This window comes from Ctenocephalides felis, unplaced genomic scaffold (assembly GCF_003426905.1).
Source record: "Ctenocephalides felis isolate EL2017-DRISC unplaced genomic scaffold, ASM342690v1 CF-g0.4_SCAFFOLD_03571, whole genome shotgun sequence".
In the NCBI taxonomy this organism is placed as follows: Eukaryota; Metazoa; Arthropoda; class Insecta; order Siphonaptera; family Pulicidae; genus Ctenocephalides; species Ctenocephalides felis.
The window spans coordinates 8,425,987-8,448,196 of NW_020539725.1; the positions used below are offsets into that span (position 1 = coordinate 8,425,987).

The 22,210-nt window shown below is 29.9% G+C and overlaps 4 protein-coding genes across 5 annotated transcripts in view; 3 read left to right on the top strand and 1 right to left on the bottom strand.

Annotated features, from left to right (window-relative positions):
- The window catches only part of LOC113385556, a 30,297-nt gene extending 27,009 nt beyond the window's left edge, over window positions 1–3,288 (top strand). The window contains 1 exon segment of the mRNA XM_026623407.1: window positions 2,450–3,288. Within this exon segment, the coding sequence (XP_026479192.1) occupies window positions 2,450–3,288 (839 nt within the window).
- Window positions 3,289–3,291: 3 nt separating this feature from the next.
- LOC113384716 lies at window positions 3,292–11,036 on the top strand. The gene is made up of 4 exons (XM_026622477.1): window positions 3,292–8,022; window positions 8,482–8,605; window positions 8,912–9,094; window positions 10,837–11,036. Exons 1-4 carry the CDS (start codon window positions 3,326–3,328, stop codon window positions 11,032–11,034), a joined length of 5,202 nt encoding a protein of 1,733 aa, XP_026478262.1. The 5' UTR covers window positions 3,292–3,325; the 3' UTR covers window positions 11,035–11,036.
- Window positions 11,037–11,529: 493 nt separating this feature from the next.
- LOC113384717 (exosome complex component RRP41) lies at window positions 11,530–13,457 on the bottom strand. Of its 2 annotated transcripts, none has more exons than XM_026622480.1 (5): window positions 13,116–13,457; window positions 12,650–12,713; window positions 12,456–12,592; window positions 11,918–12,113; window positions 11,530–11,739 (listed from the first exon to the last, which is right to left on the bottom strand). In XM_026622480.1, the coding sequence occupies exons 1-5, from the start codon at window positions 13,284–13,286 to the stop codon at window positions 11,555–11,557; spliced, it is 753 nt and encodes a 250-aa protein (XP_026478265.1). In that variant the 5' UTR covers window positions 13,287–13,457; the 3' UTR covers window positions 11,530–11,554. The 2 variants fall into 2 exon arrangements, with proteins under 2 accessions (XP_026478265.1, XP_026478263.1); XM_026622478.1 differs by having other exon boundaries at window positions 11,540–11,739; window positions 12,650–12,725.
- Window positions 13,458–18,511: 5,054 nt separating this feature from the next.
- On the top strand, window positions 18,512–21,322 carry LOC113385297 (mitochondrial mRNA pseudouridine synthase Trub2-like). The gene is made up of 5 exons (XM_026623140.1): window positions 18,512–18,738; window positions 19,645–19,833; window positions 20,415–20,631; window positions 20,854–20,990; window positions 21,060–21,322. Exons 1-5 carry the CDS (start codon window positions 18,564–18,566, stop codon window positions 21,305–21,307), a joined length of 966 nt encoding a protein of 321 aa, XP_026478925.1. The 5' UTR covers window positions 18,512–18,563; the 3' UTR covers window positions 21,308–21,322.
- Window positions 21,323–22,210: the final 888 nt, after the last annotated feature.

The following is a 22,210-nucleotide window of genomic DNA, read 5'->3' on the forward strand; positions in this document are numbered from 1 at the left end:
ACATGTTTTGACTTGATGTAACAAAAATTTCAGAAAAAAAAAATCAATATTCCCAAAGTTATAGCCGTTTTTGTTGACCCTGTTTCGAAAAACGGTCCTGGCGGTGACCATCATAACTCCTTAGAGATTCATCTAAAATCAATCAAATTAAAAAAATAGTTTTATGGATAGTTAATCCCGGGCCGGATCGAAGGTTTTCTTTTTTTTGCAAAAATTAACAAAATGGCAGCATCAGAAAGAAAAAATCTAGATTTTTGGGTAAAAAATCAACAGTTAATTGGTCTTAAAAAATTCAAATTTTTGAAAAAATAAAAATCCTTCGATCAGGCACGAGTTTATTATGTATTCTAAAAGCTGTATGAATTTCATTAAAATTTACTAAGTGGTTTTCGAGTTACAGTGGTCACCGTTTCAAAAAACATAGTTTTGAGAAAAACGCGTTTAAAGTTTCACATTGGATTTACGTACAGAAATTCGAATTATTGAATTGCTTAAACCGAGTCATCTATATCTGGGCTATATAATAGTTGATCAGTCATTGTGCAAGTTTCCAAAATTTCCATTTGCTGTTGCCTACGAAGCATTACGGCCTCCTAAGTGTTCTCGTTGGCGCGCTGATCTGCCACTTTCACACGTGCAGCATCCAATTTTTCAGCATACCAATGGGAATTATACCCACAATTAGGTTCTAGGGTATCCATAATCAATAATAATAATTATGTATATGAATTCAGCAATTTGTACGATAGTAAAACTAGTATTCAAGGTTTCTAGGTATATTTTTTACACTAGTTGGTTGAAGCTTTTAATTTTTTCTGATTATGGATTTAATCTTGAACTACACATCTTGAAAGTAAATTATCATTGCTGAGATTGTCGTAAATCGGTTTGAAAGCGTTTAAAACATCAGGAGGTGAGGGAGAATGATCTTGAGTATAAGTATCGAGCTCTCCACTTGCGTCAACGCGCTGGTAAGAGTCCAATAACTCAAAAATTAATCATCGGATCAGCTTGAAATTTTCAGAGAATATTTTCAAGATGTTACCCTTAATGAAAATGCAAAAAAATAAAATTCGATTTTTCAAAAATCCCAAGTACCCCTAACCCCTTAAGTAGAGTAAAGATTTTTTACAAATAATTGCAAATAAATATTCACTTTTCTTGCGTTTTTTCGAGAAATTGATTTATTGAGTGATGATATTTTTAGTTTTTCTAAAGTATCTGCTTCTACGGACATTAGTGGCAGGTCTGATAGACGTTGCTGTCTTTAAGTTCGTTGTTTAATTATTTTATTTAGAAAACAAAACAGTTTCGGCAGTTACGACTGTAACTGGAAGAATACATGCAAATTATTACGTCGAAAAAATTGGATGCAAGACCATTGAATTAACAATAAAACGACGATATTTTTTGATAAAATCTTTCTTGGTTTATGAAAATAATAATCCCATTAACAATAGTATACATTAACTTGAAATAAAATTTGGCGTCTAAAATTTTCTCATCTTGTATATCTTATCAAGGAAACGCTTCATTAACTTTTGCTAAATTCTTGGACTTCTTTAACTATTAAATCAAGTTTAATGTTTTAATTCACACAGTCACAGTCGCGAAGAATTATTCAAAAAAAATACTGTTTTTTGTAAGCCATTGCTGGCATGCTGCAAAGTTTCAGAAATGGAATTAATTTTTTGAAAGAGTGAAAAAATATCTGGCGATTCAAGTAGTAAAGAAAACAAATATGAAATTCCAATATTCGGAGAAAAATTGTAAAAACTTGATTAGTTTTATAGATCTGTTCATTTTTATAGATTTGTTTTATTTGTATCCACAATCCACAAGAATATTAGCTTATCGGATGTGGAAAAGCTGTACTACTTTACTTTACTGTCGAAGTGATTATTAATATAGCGCTTCTTTATCATCAGTTAAGTTTAGAAACACATGTATAATTGTCTTTTTTTAATTGCATAATATTGTGGATATCATCGTCTTTGGAAAATACATACGAAAATTTGAAATTTATTATTTTTATATATTGCGTAGCGGAATATAAATTTTCTTAAAGCGTTAGGCTTAAAAAAAACTAAAATAAAATTCAATACCTTTTGATAACAAAAGAAATGTCAACTATGTCAAAATTATTTGATTTTTTGGAAAATCGTTGTTTGGGTTTACAGTTTTCATCTATTTCTGCTTATGATCGTTGGGGACACCCCTAGCTTGGGGGCCCCATATAATTGATACGGCTGATACAGCGGTAGCTACGCCCCCTGGTTTGCTCCCAAATCAATACATACCTTATTAAAATAATACCTTATTAAAAAAAATATCGGCATAAAATCATAAAGATTACAAATTCTCATTTTTTTATATTTATTGATAAATGAAAATAATTTTATGAAACACATATTATTAATAATTACCAATAAATAAATATGCATTTTAGACCAAATGGACATGCCGTGCTGTTCCAAATCGCTGTTTGAAAAATTTGATAAATCGATGTCTGAGAAGACGATTGCGATTCCATTAAATGGAGGAGTTTCAGGGTGTACAGTAAAAAGCTTGGATAAATCGAAATACAAAAGCCTCAAATATAGACTTCAAAATGATACTCAAAAAAGTGATCCTACAAATATAATTTTCAAAACTTCGGAATATCATAATAATTCTTCAGAAAATACTGATCAAATAGAAAAATCATCAATACATTGCAAACCAGTTTTGCAACCTAAAAGTCAAAGTTTTGACTGTTCAGATGCGATAATTTTAGAAAAAGAGTATGACAAAAATGGTATATCTCAAGAAAATCAATCGTCTACTCCTAGACTAGATGATGCTATCGAAAGAATACGAGCTTTACGGTCAAGAAAGATTTCTGAAAAAGACGATATTTTATCAATTTTAAAATTTGGAAATGATATGTTTCGGCAAGAAAATTCGTTGAATGAACATATAGGGCTAAATTCGCCGAGTTCCAGTGATTCAATGAGAACGAAAAAGAATTCTAGAATGAATGTTTCCCCAACTTTAGGACCAACTAAAATAGCTTTACCTAATGGGAAAATAGTAAAACCCAAAACCCTAGCGGAAAAGCGACGTTTGTTACGAAGGGAGTTTGAATCAGAAATGCGTTCCAAAATGCAAATTAATGATCAACTTCTAGAACGTCAGATACTTCGTCAGAAGTCCAATAACAAACGAACAGAAAGCAGCGATGTTAGAGAAAGATTATTATACGACAATGCTCCTATGACTCGGCTAAGCTGGAATCGTGCGAACTGACTTACAAAGTTCAAACACCACCTTTCGTCAACAATTCATGATGATAGACGGTAGATATGTTCGAATATGCGGAAGTCGTGGAGGTAGTAAGAGATTTTTAACACCTCCACCTTCATCCGATCAGATTTTAGAGAAGTCTACTAAAACTATAAAGCGCACTGATTCAGATCAACAATCACAGTTTTTACCAGGACCGTTAAGTAGAAAACATCTCTTAATTCGTGAAATGGATTTTGGGGATGGTTTACACACTCGCAAAAAATTGCCACGAGTTTACTTAGAAGTGTTTCCAAAATGCAATAGCCCATTAGATACTGTAGCACAAACATATTTGAAATCTGCTTTTTCTGAAACAATTGATGTAAGGAGAGCTATGTTTGCAGCAACAGCGCTTAATGAATATAGAAATAAAGACAAGTATTTGTTTCCTCTTCAGTATCGAAATGGTCAGAAAGAAGTATTATGTCGTTTAAAAGAAACGGATGGTTTATTATCGTCACAAAATGCAAGCGAAAAACAGGAGCTCGCATCTGACGATAAAAAAATAATAACTAATATGTTGTCTGGTATGTTTGATTATGTAGAAACATCGTTCTTGGGTGATGCTATACTTCAAGTTGACCCCGACGCGGCGGCATTGTCAAAGTCACCAGAAAAGTTACTGACATCGCAGCCACAACCTGAACCCACCGCAATTTCGCACGTACGAAAAACAGCTCTAGAACTACGCCGTTTGAACGTTACGGTTATTGAGGCAAAAGAGTGTGCGTCTAATAACACGGTTTGCTGCGAGGAAGATTATTGCCGCTTAGGTTGTATTTGTTCTTCTCTAAAATGTTTGGCCTCTGGTATTAAAAGGCATTGCGGTAACGTGGAATGCATGTTTGAATGCAAATGCGAATATACACACCGTCTTCGACAGAAACGTGTATTATCCAATAATGCTATTGACGAAGATGATATGTTGGAATTAAAAGATCGCGTTTGTAGCGGACTAGCACCGGTAGAAGCAGAATTTAAACACGCAGTTGTAGTAAATCAAGATCATAGCGTCACTTTAGTGGATGGCGATACAGAAAAACGGAAACGATCTGTTAAAGTTCCCAAACGTTTCGATGATTACATATCTTCAGATTTGACAGTTTTTCCGTCTCAGTCTCTATCACCAACTAAAAATTCTGAAGAAATACCGGAACCACGAAAAATTATTAGAACACCAATTATACCAAAAGAAAAACTACTATTACCGCGTAATTTAGAAGTGCGGCTTTACAATCTTGGTTTGAAGGATGTTGAACCTTGGTGCATGGTGCATGAATTATATAGATGTTTTTGCGATTGTAAGGATGCGTTTGGTGAACCATTTGCAGAAAGAAAACGTGATATTTCACCAGATGTTACAGATCAGACTGAAGATACAAAAAAAAGTGAACTTTCTATAAAAACGCTTAATAGGACGATTTTGTTAGAAACAGACGATAAAAGCACTGCACGTAAGAAAAATTGGCATGTGGAGTGTTTTTCCAGTGATATAGGTAACGAAGAATCCTCAGATGTAACTGAATATGTCAGACGTAAGCCAGGTCCAGCATCTTCAAAATATCGATATGCTGCATCTTCAAAACATAGAGATACATCTGGAATTGTTTCTTCGAAATATAAAGAAACTCATAGCCCCATACCTTCAAAATGTAAAGATGCTAAATCATCAAAATATGTAGACTCATCGTATAGATCTAAGTGTAGAAATTCTTCTAGTAGCGCGTCTGCAAAACATTCAGATATTTCCGACGAAGATTTGAGCGTAAGACGTAGATCAAATGATTGTGTGAAAAGAATGCGTTCCAGTATCGAGGAAGATAAAAGTGACAACATTGTAACCAAACAGCCGCGATTACAAATCAAATCACCTTGGGACTTAAACCAAATGGCAGACAAAATATCCTCCGATAAAAAAGATGGAGATACTGGGTCCTTGCTTCGTGAATTTACTTTATCTACCACTAGTGTTTTAGGCAAGAATTTCGTAGCTAAGGATGTTTCCAAAACTAGTAAAAATGACATGAGTTATATTGAAACAACTATACGACAGCAAAGAGATAATATGAAAAAATCAATGCGATGCGCTAGAATTGACCAACCTTATTCATCTAAGCGTGACAGAAAAGAATTAAGCGAAAAAGAAACGCAAAAACGTTTCAATGAAATATGCGAAAAAAATGCAAATCCAGAATCATTAAGGCGATTACAAATATTAGTGAAACGCAGCCAGATTGTATCTAATAGTAGTTTTTCAGGAAATACGATGGATAATTCAAATAATGCTGATGATGATGCCGTTCCAATAAAAATCACACCAGTAAAACATGCTTTGCCTTTGTCTTTGGGTCCTCCACCTCTTAAACCAGCGCCAGGGATAGTTTCATCCAAACAAATTGAAACAAAAGTAGTCGATATGATATCATCCCCATTGCCGCAAAAAGATCAAAAGGCAATGAGCTCTATGGTAAACAAAGAAATAATAAGAATGTTGAACCAAAAAGGAGCTCTGGATGCTTATTTTGACATTTCAAAACCTTGGTTGTACGAGTTTCAATGCCTTCAATGGTATAAAATGCTTTGTAAGTATAAGAATAGTCAGATAAAGTTGTGGCTTGAAACAAAGCCTGAACAAAACGGAACTATGGCTTTATTAACAACTGGTGTAAAGCCACCAATTTCTAATTGTATAGATATGAAAACGTTAGAACCAGCAATCGCAAAGAAAAATATTGCTAATGTTCCAAAGTTTGCTTTAAAAATATATGCTGATTGTCAGAAATTAATGGATTGCAAACACAAATTGCAATATGTTTTCATGCGCGCTTTTCCTACTCACTGGACATTAGAAGGTGTTATTGAAAAGGGATATAAATCGAAAAAGGAGACTAAGCCCAGTGTAAAAGAAGTTACGATTGTTAAAGGAAAATCTAACGAATTCGCGAATAATGTGCAACCTAAAGACGGAACAAGCCAACGTTGCAAGAATAATGTGAACAAATCCAATATGCTTTTGAATAGCGAATTGTTAAAGAGTCGTACAGAAATTGAAGCTACATTAGTTGATGCGAATGTTGTCAAAGATTCGGAAAAGCGAAAATTGTCAGCGATCTCTAATGGTAAGAGTGTCTCAGTTACAAAATATATTTCCAAAGAAAATCAGCAAAAAGAGATACTTGCAAAAAGGAGACGTTTATCTGATAGCAAAGATGTAGACTGTGATAAAGTAAGAACTGGTTTAAATAAAAATGAAAATTCTAATTTGACGGTAGATGTTACAGTTTCTACGTTAAATAATGATTTAAATGGAGTTGCTAATAAAAATCCAAACTTAGATTCTGCAAATTTTTCAAATTGGAGCAGTTCTTTATCAGACAATTTCTCCAAACTGGAACCGTTACCATTTCTAAGTGGTATGCGATATCTTTTTGTTTCAATGAAAGAAAATTTTAATTTACTCACATCTACTCGCAAAGGTTATAGGGTAACCTATCTTCAGTTGATAAACGCCATCCAGACAGCGAACCAACAAAACGTCTACGTGCGCCTTAAATTCAAACAGAACAATTTAAATTCCGATGAACGAGGGGTAGTTTTGGCGGTACCATGGTGTAAAGATGGTGTTTTTATTGGTCCTTACGGCCTCTCAGAAGATTGTTTGATAACCAAACAGATTTATTGGCGCAATAAGATTCTTGGTTTGTCGGAATATACGCGCACTGTCTTGAAAAGGAAACCCAGACCAGTTGGGTACTGGATGTGTTTCTATGGCGATGATATAAAATTTTTGCGGGCTTATCAAAGCCTTGTTCTACGACTAGAATCAGATGACAACAAAGAAATTGTTTCAAGTTCAATTATCACTAATCCAAATAACACTTCTTTAGCCCAAATTAAAGGTACATCGCCGAATAGCCTGTTAAAAACTACTTTGAATAAAACACAATCATCTACGAATGTAATGCATCAATCACCTCAACCTGATACCTCAAAAATGATTAGTATTCCAAAGTTATTACCTAAACCTCAAGGAGAATCAGCCGCAATCAATAATACACAATCTGTTCGCGATAAAAGACCTTTGTCAAGATTACAGTCTGATTTTTCACCTAATAACAATAGAATTGGTTTTATAAGAAGGCAATCCCATACCCAAGAAGAAAATAGAAATGGACACAGAGACGCGTTGATAAGTCGTAGTGTGAATTTGAACAGATTGTCTATTACAGACGAAGCTTCTTCGAATACAAAACAGAGAACTGTTCTGCAAAAAGCTGTCCCCCAAATATCGAACAACAAAATAATGTTAAAAAATAGTCCCAAGGTTAATTCAGCCAATACTACAATACTCAATGCAAATTCTACCTCGTCTAGGAGCTTGCTAAGGAAAGAAAATACAGATATTGGCACAACTTCAACTACTGATGATATTTCCAAGGGAGATACTTCAGATGATGAGCCTGAACTAATCATTAATGAGGCTGAAAATGTCGTTATTGACCTCCTATCTGATTCTGAAGAAGAACTTCATGACATGGGTGCTCCTGGTAAAAGATGGCTTTATTGTGATGTCAATGGAATAGGTTATGTAGAGGCGCAAGTTTTGCAAAACCACAAAATTTCAGTAAGCCTTCCACTATCTTCAACTGGTACAGAATTTGCAAATTTAGAAGATGCTACTTCTTTTATTAATACGTACGTATTGTGAATTATTCTTTATTTATGCATGAAGAAATTTAGATAATTTTATTATACACTTTTATTTTTATTAAAATCATTTAAATTCAATTTGAATTTAATTTTAATAAGATAAGATTTAAAATTTAATTTAACTTTTTCTAGAGTTCGAAAATGCATTGTTACTTGTTATACACTTTTTAGAACTTATCGGAATATAACTGGGAATTTTAAATACAACTTTGAATCAATGCTATATTACTTATTTATATCCAATGTTTAAACTGTTATTTCTTTTTTTTTTATTTGCTTTTTTGTCAATGATTGATAATAATTGCCTCATATATAGCCAAATAAAACATTATTTTAATTTTATTATTAATCGTTTTTTATTAGTATTTTAAAGACGTTAGAATTTTGTTTTGCTACTTTGCATCATTTATTTGAGCAAGTTTGATTAATAATAATCTATTTCAGAAACCTAAGGAAAGTTGTCTATTTTTTGCCTAACTCATTTATACCCACCTGGACTGTAACTACTTCATTCAATGTTGTTCAGAATATGAAGAAAATGAGCGCTGTTCTCTTTCAAGGAAGTTTTGTAAGTAGTAAACTAAACATCAGAAAAATTTGTCTTGAATCTGATTTATAAGTTATATCAAACTGTTAACAGAAATTCAGGTATAGCAACCTCAATTCCAATCAAATAGCTTGGAGATATTGCCGCTCCTTTCCATACCAAATAATAACCAAATACCAAAGTCCATGATTCCTGATATTCCTTTGATGTTCTCTGAAAATATAAGATCGCAATATTTTGATATGGTAACATATGCATAAAAAGTGTATTAATTATTTCACATATCATTTCATTTATCAATTACTCCAATGATTCTTTTTTCTGTAGGTAATATACAGCCATATGTTGATTGACTTATCAAATTTGAGAAATATTGATGATCACATTAAAAACAAGAGAGATCGAGAGCTAGCGATGAAATATGCTGAGCATTATACTGTACGATATATTAAGCAAGCACTTGGATTCAAAGCCTCTTGCCAACTTTCTAGGAAACAACTTGCTGATGCTGTAAGTATTAAAAATTATTTCCGGGTTAAATGTTTTTATATTTCCAATATTTATTTTGTTATTTAATGAGTTTAGGTAGATATGCCCAAAAATCTGAAGTAAATTCTTTGATGTTAAAATAGTTATTCTATTAAGAAACTTTTTTTTGAATAGATGATCTATCGATATATTAGAGATATTGTCATTTAAGCATCTTTAAGTAGATGCAAATGTATTAAGGGCATGGCATTAAATCCATAATTCTTACATACAAATCGTTAATTATTTTAAATTTACGCACTCAAGTCAAAACAATCGCCATTCAAAGATAATTTGTTAATGACTAAATCATATACAAATTTTTTTTTTTAATTTTCAATATCAAATGAAAAGAATTCAAATTTTAAAATTTATGATTTGCGATAGATTAAATGTTTTATTTATAAATCAGGAATATACACAAAAAATATGAACAAATAATTCACAGAGAATTAGCTACTTTTTCGATTGGAAAGTTGAATAAATTCAATAAAAATTGATAATATTCATATTATTGAAGCATTTTGATCCAATTATTAATTATTATTTTTAATATTTATTGTTGATGCATTTTGATTAAAGACAATTTTTTTCAAAAATACCTACTACTAGAGTTTCATTTTATTTTGCCTAGAGGAAAGATGCATGAACTTTTAATCTTACATGTAAATAATCAACAAAATCAATCAAAATTGAAATTTATATATTCTGATAAGATTTTCATGTATTTTGTGAATAAATTTTCGCACCTACTAAAAACTATTAATTAATGCAATTTTCAAATGACATGTTTCTACCAAACTTATAATATCCATGTATGTGTTGACAGAATTGAGTACAAACATGAACTTATATGCTTAAAAGCGCAGTCCTCAAACTTTAATAATTTTTTTATAATTCAACAACTCTTCGTAGAACTATAATATTTTAAGATGTTTGTTTTTAAACCATGGATTCAATCGCCGTTTCCTTAAAAATGCCTAAAAACATTTAATTACGAAGTGATCAGTAGCATTCCCAACTTTCAAACATTTTTTTTGGTCCACGATTCTGCAAAAAACGATGACTCGATAGTTTACACCGTACAAAAGTAATCGACGCAAGTCCTTACTGATTTACATTGAGTTTTTGCAATCGGTGCAGCTGTTTTTGAGAAAACGCCCAGAAAAAATCAAAACTTGGTTCGCATACTTTTTTCGATTTTGACCTCAAACGTATCGTGAGGATTTTGGTCTTAGATTTTCTCGCAAAAATAAAAATGTTTGAGAAGTTAAATAGTATAATTTGAATACTTTATATTTCTTTGCATATACTGAAACAGAGAACACTTACTTAATAAAATTAGGAAATCTTCAATCTACTAATATTATAAGTTAGATGAACACAAAGAACTTGCTTGTTACTGAGTTCAAATCATATATGACTCACACATATATTTGTTGCTTTCTGAGGGCTGATATATGTATAAGTTCAATATTATAGATTACTATTCTGGATTTAATGTTAAAATTAATTGTTGCAAAATTGATAGTATTCTATCAACGTATTATAGATTTTAGAACACATTATTATAAAAGTTTGATTTGAAAACACATCAATTTAGGATATAAGTTGCACAACGTTCTTGTTATTGAAAAATTTAGACTTGCACTTTACGGATTTATTGTACTATTAGCATATGTTATCAAAATAAGAAACTTCTTCAATAAACCTTAATATTTCAGGCATGCACTGAAATCAAGTCCATGACAAATGTAGAATCGAAATTGAATTTTGAAAAAAACATTTTGCTCAGCTCTAGAGCCAAATTGTTGGGAAAAGTTCAAGGATTAATGAAAACAGCTAAAGCAATGCAAAAATTTAAAAAAATTGCTCCGAAACAAAAATTACATCCTGATAATATGATTATAATAGATGAATAAGCGGATAAAATTTTAAGATGAAATGCACATGATTTAGATTATTCAATTAATTGACAATGCCAATGTAAAGGAAACTTAAATTTTTACTGTGAATTTTAATGTTTTGAAACTGTGTATCCAGTTTGTATCAGAAACTGTTCTTAACTTGAACTTATAACGTATTAATTTTGAGTAGAATTTAATTTCATTATGAAATAATGAATAAATTTTCAAATTGATTATGCTCAATTTCATAATATTAAATGAAGTTGGAAAACAGAGGATCAGCTTAGTTTATTAAGTTAGTACTATTGTATTAAAATAAACATAAAGGATCTTAATTAAAGGCGTGTGATAAATTATGAAATAATGTTCTTTAAATTGATCTATTGTTCTTATTGCAACAGCAGTAAGGTATGAATATATTTTATATTATGTTATCTAGTCGTAATTTGTAAATAAATATGTAATCAATATAGTTTAAATAAAAATTTATTTCATACTTGGTTTTCAACATTAAAATCCAAAGATTGAAAATTATTTAGAGAATGCTAGGTGAAGGTCCAACACCGAATCCACTGGCACATCCCACTGTTCGAATATGTTCTCGTACAGCTTGATCTAAAACGAGCTGTGTATCTCTACAACCTTGTAGTGCTTGTTCTAAAACCTTTGATAAATGATCCAAATGAAATCTTTGAGACATTTCCATTAAAACTATGTTACCTGCAAATTAAATTTAATTTTTTAAATGATAAAAATATTTAGAATGAATATATCACATTATAATTTAATACAGTAAAGAAAATGATATAAAGAAAAGATATACACACATACATACATATCTATTTGATGTTCACTTTAAACAAATCAATGAAAAAAGTTCACTTGTTTTTATACTAACCGGATGTCGGTAGAGCGGCTACAGTCAATGTTGGGCCCCCACAAGTTTCTTCTAGATGAGAAATATCTACTAAAGGAACATCGCCATTAGCTAATGAAGCAGAACTAGCACAGACATACTCTCGCAATGGGATTCCAGCGTCTATCAAAGCCAAAGTTGCTGCATTCACACTAGCACAGTAATTACCACCATCTGCCTATTAAACATAAATAAATCTAGAATAGTTCTAGAAGTATCTAGAAATTGTTAAAAATATTTATATGAAAATTTACAATACAAATAATTTTATGTAAAAAAATTGCTTTGAGCAGTAATCAAAAATTATATTAAAATTATTACTAATTTTTACCAAAACGTAAAAGAAGTTGGGTTATTTCATAGATTTTTTGCTATTTTTATCCTCTAAATATGAAACTATTTGATTATATCTAAATCAACATGATTGTTCCTCTGTCATATTACTATGAAATGAAAGTGTTTGCGCAATCAAAAATATTACATTTTAGAAATACTATAGAGAATATATAAATCTAATTACCTGCAAAACTTCTATAAAAATATCAATTTGTGATTTAGGATATAATTCTGTTTTAATGGCAGCCGTCAAAGCTTGCTTTAAATGTGATGACATTTCTTGAGATTTTCTATCTCCTCTTGGTCTATTTTTTCGTTCGCCTAAGAATAAAATTATACTCAGAGCATTCAAAATTAAATTTAAAACATATCACTAACCCGTTGAAAATGTTGCCATGCTATATTGACAATTAACAACAACAGCATCATGTAATCCTTTTTGCTTGCCATGGATCTGTTGAAAATATAATGCTAGTTATAAGTTAACATAATATTAGGTTATATCGGACAAATATAATTAATTTCATGTATTATTAATTATGCATATTATGTATTGAAATCAATGTTGAAAGCTACACTTTACAAGTGCTTTTACTTATAAAATTTTAAAATCAATATTTCCATCATTGACATTAGTTTCTCATATCAAAAACCCATTTAATATTTAAATTTATTTCATAATTAAGAAGAATATTCAAATAAAGATCAATCAAGTATACACCTATCACATATCTTAATTTTAATTCTTTACATTCACATTCTTTAATTTTAATAGCTGGACATCAACGTGTGAATGAATTTTTGAATAGATTGGATTTTAAGATTGAAAATTAATAAATAGTACCTCATGGGGACCATACACAGCGGCTAAAACCTTTGTATTTCCCAACTCAAAGTATGCGCTTCCATCCGATTGACTAAACACCCCCAACTTGCAAGTTATTTTACGAATTTCATTTGCCCTACGACCGTCTAACCGTAATCCTTGATCCGATAGCAAATCCTGTCCTGACATTTTTACTTAAAGCAAAAATTTAAACAGCCAAGTATATTTATTCTCAAATTTTTCGCAATTGTTTGTACGCGATCTAACCACATTTCCGAATGGAATTTGTATATATTTTTTCTTTACGCCTAACCTCAAACTTTACTTGCTGCTAAATATTCATTCAGTTGTCAGTTGGAATTACAGACAGCCAATATTTAAAAATAACGAATAACGTCAAAACAACTTTTCTTGATGAATGTTGGCAGCAACCTGCAACCCGCAACTGCCAGCCTGCATGCCGTAATCCCTCTGTAGTATTTGGAATCTGTCAGTTGATTTTAGTCATAGTTATTTTCGTTTAAAGTTCGTTTTAAATAAATGTTATATTAATAAGATATAAAATGTGAAAAGTTAACATTATCAGACCTAGGCATAACGCAACTTAAGTTCTAAAGAAAGAACTTACTTTATCATTAAAAATGTCTAAAGAAAACGATTTAACTTCTACACAAACAAATTGCATCTTCGGTGTAAAAGATGAATTTATAATTGAAGAAATAAGTTTGAAAAATGAGTCTATTAATGAATTCATTTCTCAGAATAGTATGTGTAATGAACAACAAGACTTAAAATTGAATTTCGAATATGATAATGATTCAAACCAATCTTATTTATCAGTAAATGAAAATCTTAATTTGATCAAAACTGAGCATGTTTATAATGTTGATGATAAAAGTCAAATTTTAGGTATTAGTTGTTGGAATATCAATGGTGAAAATAGCATGTCGTCAAATAATTTCACAGATACAAAATTTGAAGATTCTGTTTGTGATACTAATTCAAACTATACAACAGCTGAATCTACAGTTATAGAAGAGGAAAATTCCAATAATGTTGAAAGTGATGTTGAAAATTACACTAACAGTTTTCATGGTTGTACAATACCTAGTACTTGTGTTACCATATTTCCATCACAAATGGATAGTGACAGTTATTGCGTTGATGGTATTGGAGAAGAAAATCCCTTAAATGTGTCAGAACCGCAACATGTTAGCAATAATAAAAATAATGAGAATGAAAATACAGCAGACTATTATTCACCAACTGTGAACTCTATAGAGCATATAAGAATGTCACAAATTTCAGAGGATTATTCTTTTAATGCTTGTGATGAAAAAAATCCATTAAATGCAACTGAATTAAGTGCAATGGTAATTAATGTTCAAGACTCGCACTATAGTCGATTAATTGACTCATTTCCATTAACTCAAGATAACTGCTTACCTTTAGATTGCAGTAGCAGCTCTGATCATAAGATCAATTTGCATTTCCAAACATCCATTCATGAAAATGTTAAAAGTGAAGTATCTGAAGATATATCAAATGAAAATGATTTGGATAGAACTATTATGATACATAATGATCAGGCAATAGATCTATCACATAATTCAAATAAATTACATTCATCGGGAGTTGAAAGTGTCAGTTCAAAACTCCCTGATTCTAATTATATGGATCAAGAAAGAAATAGAGAAGATTATAATGTTAATCAAAAAGAAATTTCTGGAAATGTCATTGCCAATTTTATCAGAAATAATGATAGCAGAGTGCATTTGGTAGGCAAATCAAATGAGTTATTTGCAGAATTATCTTTAGATGAGACGAATAAACATGATAAATTTATTACTTCTAATACTATACTTTATACTAATACTACTGACGATGAACCCATAAATTTGATAAAAACAATTGGCAGTAATAATCTGAGCAACAAACACACATCTAATTTGATAACAAATAATGAATGCATTTTAGATCTCTCAGGAAATAAAAATTTGCTGGAAAATAACGAATGCAACAAGAAATGCGAAACAAATAATATTGAAAATTCTATGCAAGTAGACATGACAGGCGTTATTATGAATTCTGGCTTGAATGTTGAAAGTGAATGTAATTTAGAGCGTAAATTTAATGAAACAAATTTAAATGATGTCAGTCAAAATATGATAAAACAAAAAGAACCAGTTTCAGAGGAATCCATCACAAGAATTGAAAAAACACGTACGAACAATATTATTGAAAATTCTATGCAAGTAGATATTTCTACAGGCCTTATTATGAATTCTGGCTTAAATGTTGAGAGTGAGTGTAATTTAGTCTGTCAACTTAATGAAACAAATTTAAACAATGTCAGCCAGAATATGGCAAAACGAAAAGAACCAGTTTTAGAGGAATCCATCATAAGAATTGAAAAAACAAGTATGAACAATATTATTGAAAATTCTATGCAAGTAGATATTTCTACAGGCCTCATTATGAATTCTGGCTTAAATGTTGAGAGTGATTGTAATTTAGCTCGTAAACTTAGTGAAACAAATTTAAATGATGTCAGCCAAAATATGACAAAACAAAAAGAACCAGTTTCAGAGAAATCCATCACAAGAATTGATAAAACAAGTATAAACAATGTTTTACTAAATGGATCTTCAAAAGTAGATATTTCTAATTTTAAAAGTGATGAAAAGTACCTTGGGACCCAAGGCCAAGTTGAATATTGTAATATTAATCTTTCAAAAAATTATAACAAAGAAAATGCTTTATCCGAAGAGCCATGGTGGGTTCGTAAAAGTGTAGATGAACCTCTTGATCCTGATTTTGAAGAATTTGTGAATACTGATGTTCACTATTGCATAAATAATAAGAAGTTTAGTACAGAAAATAAATGCACAGTTCCCGAAACATACAAAATAAGTGATAAAGGTCCAATGTACCTTTTAATATCTGACATATCAAACTTAAAACTTAGCACATACAAAACTAATTATACACAGAATCCTTGGTATGAATTATATAATCATATTTTTAGTACAGTTATGTTTTATGGTTCTGTGGTAAGAGTTAAAAAGCATGTCAAGAATAATTTATATACAATAGATGATGGTACAGGATATATTAATGTCCTATTAAACCACAAAAATAAAGAAATGAAATCGAAAATAAATGATTTAAATAATTTAGAAGCAGAATTAGCTTCTGCTCAAGTGAAAGGTTTGCCAAACATGTTACCTGACTCGAGGCATGGTTCTATAGCAATAGAATGTATTGAAGCAATGAAAAGACTCATGGTTATCATTAGGCAAAGAGTTAATAAATCTCAGAGAGAATTTGAATATGGTGACAAAGTTCATGTAATAGGATTCCCAAAAAATACTTTTGAAACAGAAAAATGGGTTGTCTATGCATTTGCAATGGAGCTAGATGAATCATTTGGACAAGCAGAACTTTTTTGGAAAAGGTTCATCATTTCAATGTATGAGCATATTTATTTAAAAAAATCTAAAGATAATTAGAATGTTTGTTTTAAGTTTACTCAAATGTGATATTAAATTTAATTAATAAAATAAAAGTAATGAAAAATTGGGAACATTAATCTGAATTGTTTCCATTGGAATATAAGGCAATTGGAATATAAGGTGATTAAAACATGTTTAAGACATTGCATGATTGCACCTGATATTTGCTATTAAAACTAATTGTAAGTGGCATTTTACGTTAAGGCAAGTTGCATGAAATATCCAATTCATGTAAATAATCAACTTAATTAATAAAAAGTATGAGATTTAGCTACTTATATAAAACTTTTGACTGTTTATTCTGAAATCAACATTTTTACATTTAATAATAACTAATCAGTGTGATTTGCAATTAATATATTTCAAACATATTTATAATATCTATAATAGTATTCATTATATATGAAACACAAATATGAAAGAAATTTTTTGCATTTGTCTAAAGAAACGGCTCGGCAAACTAACTCGAATTCTTATAGAGTTTTGAAAGAGCTTTGAGTCTTTTTTGAGAAAATGTTCTGAAAGGATTAAATTTTGGCTCACATTACAATAAATTCAAAGCTCAATTTTTCATTTTTAAATTTTGAAAATTAAACGATTCATATTGCAGTATATACACTATAATATCATGATTTCTCTATTATTGTATAAAGTTTCATCAAAAAAAGTTTCAATCAAAAAAATATTTTTAACTAAATAGCACGGTTCCCAACCAACATCTTTCGTATAAGTTGATAGTTTGGCCGATCATCATACAAAACTAATCAACGCTTCTTCTTATTCAAATACATTGATAGTCTTTTTGATTTGATACATTGATAGCCACATATACTTTTTCCAAATTTGGTCTCAGACGGTTAAGAAAACATATTATACTCTCGGTTAAATGTAATTAAGTCTAGGGTTAAAAATATAATGACTTGAAACGTCAAGAAAACATGAAATTACAAATCTGATTTTCTGGCAAAATCAACATTCACCTTCTCCGAGAAGTGATTAATAATCTTTTGTATTTTTTAACTTCATGTAGATGAGTTATAGTAATCGCAAAAAAATCGAAAATGAAAATTTTTATATATTTTTACGTTTCAGAGGTTTCTGAACATTTTGGCATACCTTAGAGAAAATGGATGTTTGTGTGTGTGCGGATACAAATTTTCGTCGATTTCGGGAACACGAACACGGTTCAACCGATTTCAATTATTCAAAAAACATTTGACTGCTGTTGATAAAGAGAGATTAGTTTTTGGCATTAGTTTGGGGCAAAAAGTGCCACAAACGGTAACTCAGTTTTTAAGAGAACCCGTCCGATTTGAATAATTCAAAAAACATTTTACTTGTATTGTCAAGATAAAGAATTGATTAAATTTTCATGAAGGCAGGTCTAGCGGTCTAGAGATTTCAACAATAAATATAAACATTGTTTACATTCCTATGGGTTCCGTACCACTGTTTATTGGTTAGGGGGCGACGCGGCGCTTGCGCGCTTTTTAAGCAGTACGATTGCTTTTCAATATTTTAAAATAAAGAAAACATTTTTTTTGAAGTCTTTATTTTCCAAAAAAAAGTAAATTTTGTCAAAAATTTATAGTTTCTTAAAAATCTATTTTTTTTTTCAAAAAAAATAATTTTTGGTACTGTAAGTTCTTGCAATTTGCCTTAAGGCCATTTAAGGCACGATGCCATAAGGCATGATTATATTGTCTAGGCACGATGCCATGAGCCCGACCAGTGTTCGTGTTCATATTTATTATACTAGCAAAAACCCGAAGCACGTGGTCATAGTTTTGGACTTGTCAAAATAGCCTATGAAATAAAGATCTGCATAGTAAACATCCATCAAATGGTTCCCATCAATGTTCCCATAAAAACAGGCGAAATTGACAAATAAATATACTAGAGAAGACATTTCAAATAGATATAATTATGTTATGTGAGAAAATATTATGATATGGCAAAAATATCTGTAGTAAACACATGTACGAAAGCCAAAAATGTATTATCGTTGAGGACAAACGATGCTCCCACGATTTGGTCTTCCCTGAATGGAATTATTAACGTTTTCAAACCTGCTGGAATCAGTGTATTTCGTATCAGCAATACAATTATTGCTAACATTTGCAGAGGTAATTATTATCTATAGATTATTTTGATTTTTAGGTTAGGTTATTTATCATTGCGGTTATTGTAATACCGAGTTATTAGGGAAATGTTGATTGAAGAATGCTTTCATTATATTCATAGAGTTTCAACAATATATGTGAAATTCATTTGCAAATGAATGTTTTGTCTTGCAACAATGTAGATACTGAGATTGACGTATGTTTCTATTCCTTTTTGATAGCAAAATGTTTTGAAGATAACTATATTCTAAAAAAATTACATGAAGAATTCAAGTCTTATTCGTTTTCATCTAATAAGCATACTTGTTATCTTGGAAAATTGTACAAAAGTAGAAAAAATACAAAGCTCGTCTAAGTCATCATCCAAACCAATTAGTATGTGACCTGCTCAATCCTTTACCGCGAAAGCGTCTCAAATGCAATGATTTACTACATCAAAACATATAATATCTAAGAAGGTGCTATTGCAGGATAACGATCCTTTTACGCTGTCAAATAAAATATACATGTAAAGTAACTGAATGTGATGTATGTATGGTTTGCTATGTACAATAAAAAATAAAAAAATAAAAGTAGAAAAAAAAACATTTTGACCATTATCACATTGTTGACCCTTTTTGAAACTTTTGATATATCATCATTGGAAAATATTGTCCAGAAAATCTTGTTGGAAATGATGCAGGCACTCTATGCGGTTTGAATTTTTTTGCTGGCTTTTGTTTTCTAAATTATTTAAAACAAAAAGCTTGTTGAGATCATTCAATTATAATACGAAAACTTCAGTTTGCCAATTTTTATACTTTTTGTCATCATTAGTTACAAGATTTAAATAACTTATTATATTAGAGTGTTCATTTAGTATAAATATAATCTTTTTGTTGTTTGTTAATAAAAAATTATTTTTATTAGATTTGAACGATCAACATGTGAGACCTCCAAGGAAAATAATTGCAATAGACAACAAAACAGATTGTTATGAAGTTTCTGTAAGAGAAAGTTTTGCTGATAACACTTTGGTAGTAGGGCCGAGATATCAAATGCAAGATGTGAAGATTAACCCAGCTGCATCATTAGGACGAAATACAAGTGGTTTATTATGTAAGTAATGAATTCATGAGAATTTAATTTAATGCAAATATAAAATTAGTCTTTACAAGTTTTGTAGCTTACGATAATTTAGTTCTTTAGTTTTATAACTTAAGATATTTTGTTTTATCACTAAGTGTCTCTGTGCCACATAATTCTTCATAACCTGCACCTAGAGCATTGTATGTACAGTAATTCTTTTTAATATTATATTAATTATATAATGTTTATATTATGTTTATTATATAATATTTATATTATATTAATTATATAATATTTATATTATATTATATTAATATTAATTTATAAAATGATCAAGTTTGAGATTAAAATTTAGATTTTTTATTACCAATTTTAAATCACTTTTTTGTGAAAAAATTCAGAGTTTTCATATCATTTACACTAAAATAAATCTTTAGCATTTAATATTTGTTCAATCCGCTACATGCTGATATAAAAAATTAATAGGATTTGCATTCCCAAATAGTCTGGCCTCTTAAGACAAAATGCAAATTCTAATCAAGTATTTTGAATTAATGTTTAAATTTTTAAGGTTGGTTTATAACATTTTCTTTTCAATTCTCTTATTATAGTACTTGGGGTTAATAGTGGTTGCAAATTGGCTAATCTGATATATAGAAACAAACCGACAAGAGCATATCAAATTACCGGCAAGTTTGGAGAAGCTACGGATAATTATTTTTCTACAGGCAAAATAGTGGAAAAAGCTACTTATCATAGAATACGCAGAAGCAATATTGATTCATTACTCGCATCAATGCAAGCATCACACCAAAAAAAAATGTTTGAGTATGTATGATATGCTTACCTAAATGTTTATAAATACTGCCATTTGGTATAAAATTATATTTATATAATAAACAATGTGAATTTACAAATTATTTATTAGAATAGATCAAATTTACATATTACTTCAAATGAATTTTAGTTTAATTTTTCAATATTAAGTTATCTTATGTTATTACCACATATTTGTATATGAAAATAATTAGCATTTGTATTATTATTTAGGCAATGTGGAGTTGATTTAGAATCTCAAGCGGCATATGAACTAGCAATAAAAGGTCCAATCAGACCAGCAGAATATAAATTACCTGTTGTGTATGGATTAAAATGTATAGATTTTTCCCCACCATACTTTACGATAGGTGACTAGATACTCTAGTATTTATTAATTCTAACATTATATTTTGCATTAAATATGTAACTGCTTTCAGAGGTACAATGCATAAATGAATATGAGCAATATTTAATGACATTGATACATGATATTGGGTACCACTTGCATTCTGTAGCACATTGCAATAAAATCAGATGCATTAGACTTGGACATTTCCGAGTTGATGACTCATTGTTAAGAGGATATTGGAATTTACAAGGATTTACTACTTCAATTACTATGTCAAACAAAATTCTAGAGAAACATCCAGAAATGTTGAAACAATATGAACCTTCTTTAGGTTAAAAAATAATCAACTACAATGAATTCAATACAAAACTGTTATATAGAAATGTAAGTGATTGGTATTTATTAATCGTAATATAATTCAACAATTATTTAAATATGAGTTTTTTTTTAAATTAGTAATGTTTTAATATGAATAATGGCACGTAATGACTATTGAAAACAAAATATTTTATAATGCATTGTTAAGTTATGTAGATCAATAATTGCTTAATGTTTTAGGAAAATGGTTTCAATTTTTATTATTATTCAATCATTATAATTAAAATTTAACTTTACATATATGTGTGGTACATTAATGTTCACATTTATTTTAAAAACAACTTTTTTCATCTTGCTATATTCCATAGTTTGGATGTTACTCAAATTATTGATTCTGATTCTTTGCCTTAGTAAATTTAATAAATTTAGCTATATTTTAATTAAGCAGAGAATGTTTGCTATTCATTAAATTTACTATAGTCGTTTACAACAGAATTTTCTTTACATTTGATTAATTTCAATTACTCTATTTAGAAATAGAGTTACGAGTATACAATTATTTCTTATTTCATATGAAGAAAAAAATGTTGAACATTTCTTAGGTTTGCTGAATAATATTTTTTTTTGCGAAATAATATTTTTTTCATTTTATAATAATTAGCAAATCATTACTATTTTAATGTTGTTTGATACAATTCACCACCCCATATGAGTTTTTTTTTTAGAGATTTGCATTGAAAAATCACATTAAATGTAATTATTCTAGAACTTTTGAATATTTGCACATATTAAATGCATGGAATAAGTTTTTAATGTTGATTTCTTATTTTCAAGAATGAATCACCTTGTGCTCTACTTACTTACTTTCACCTGACAGGTGAATCAAGGCAAGGTTACTTCATAGACTGCCATATGTTTCTA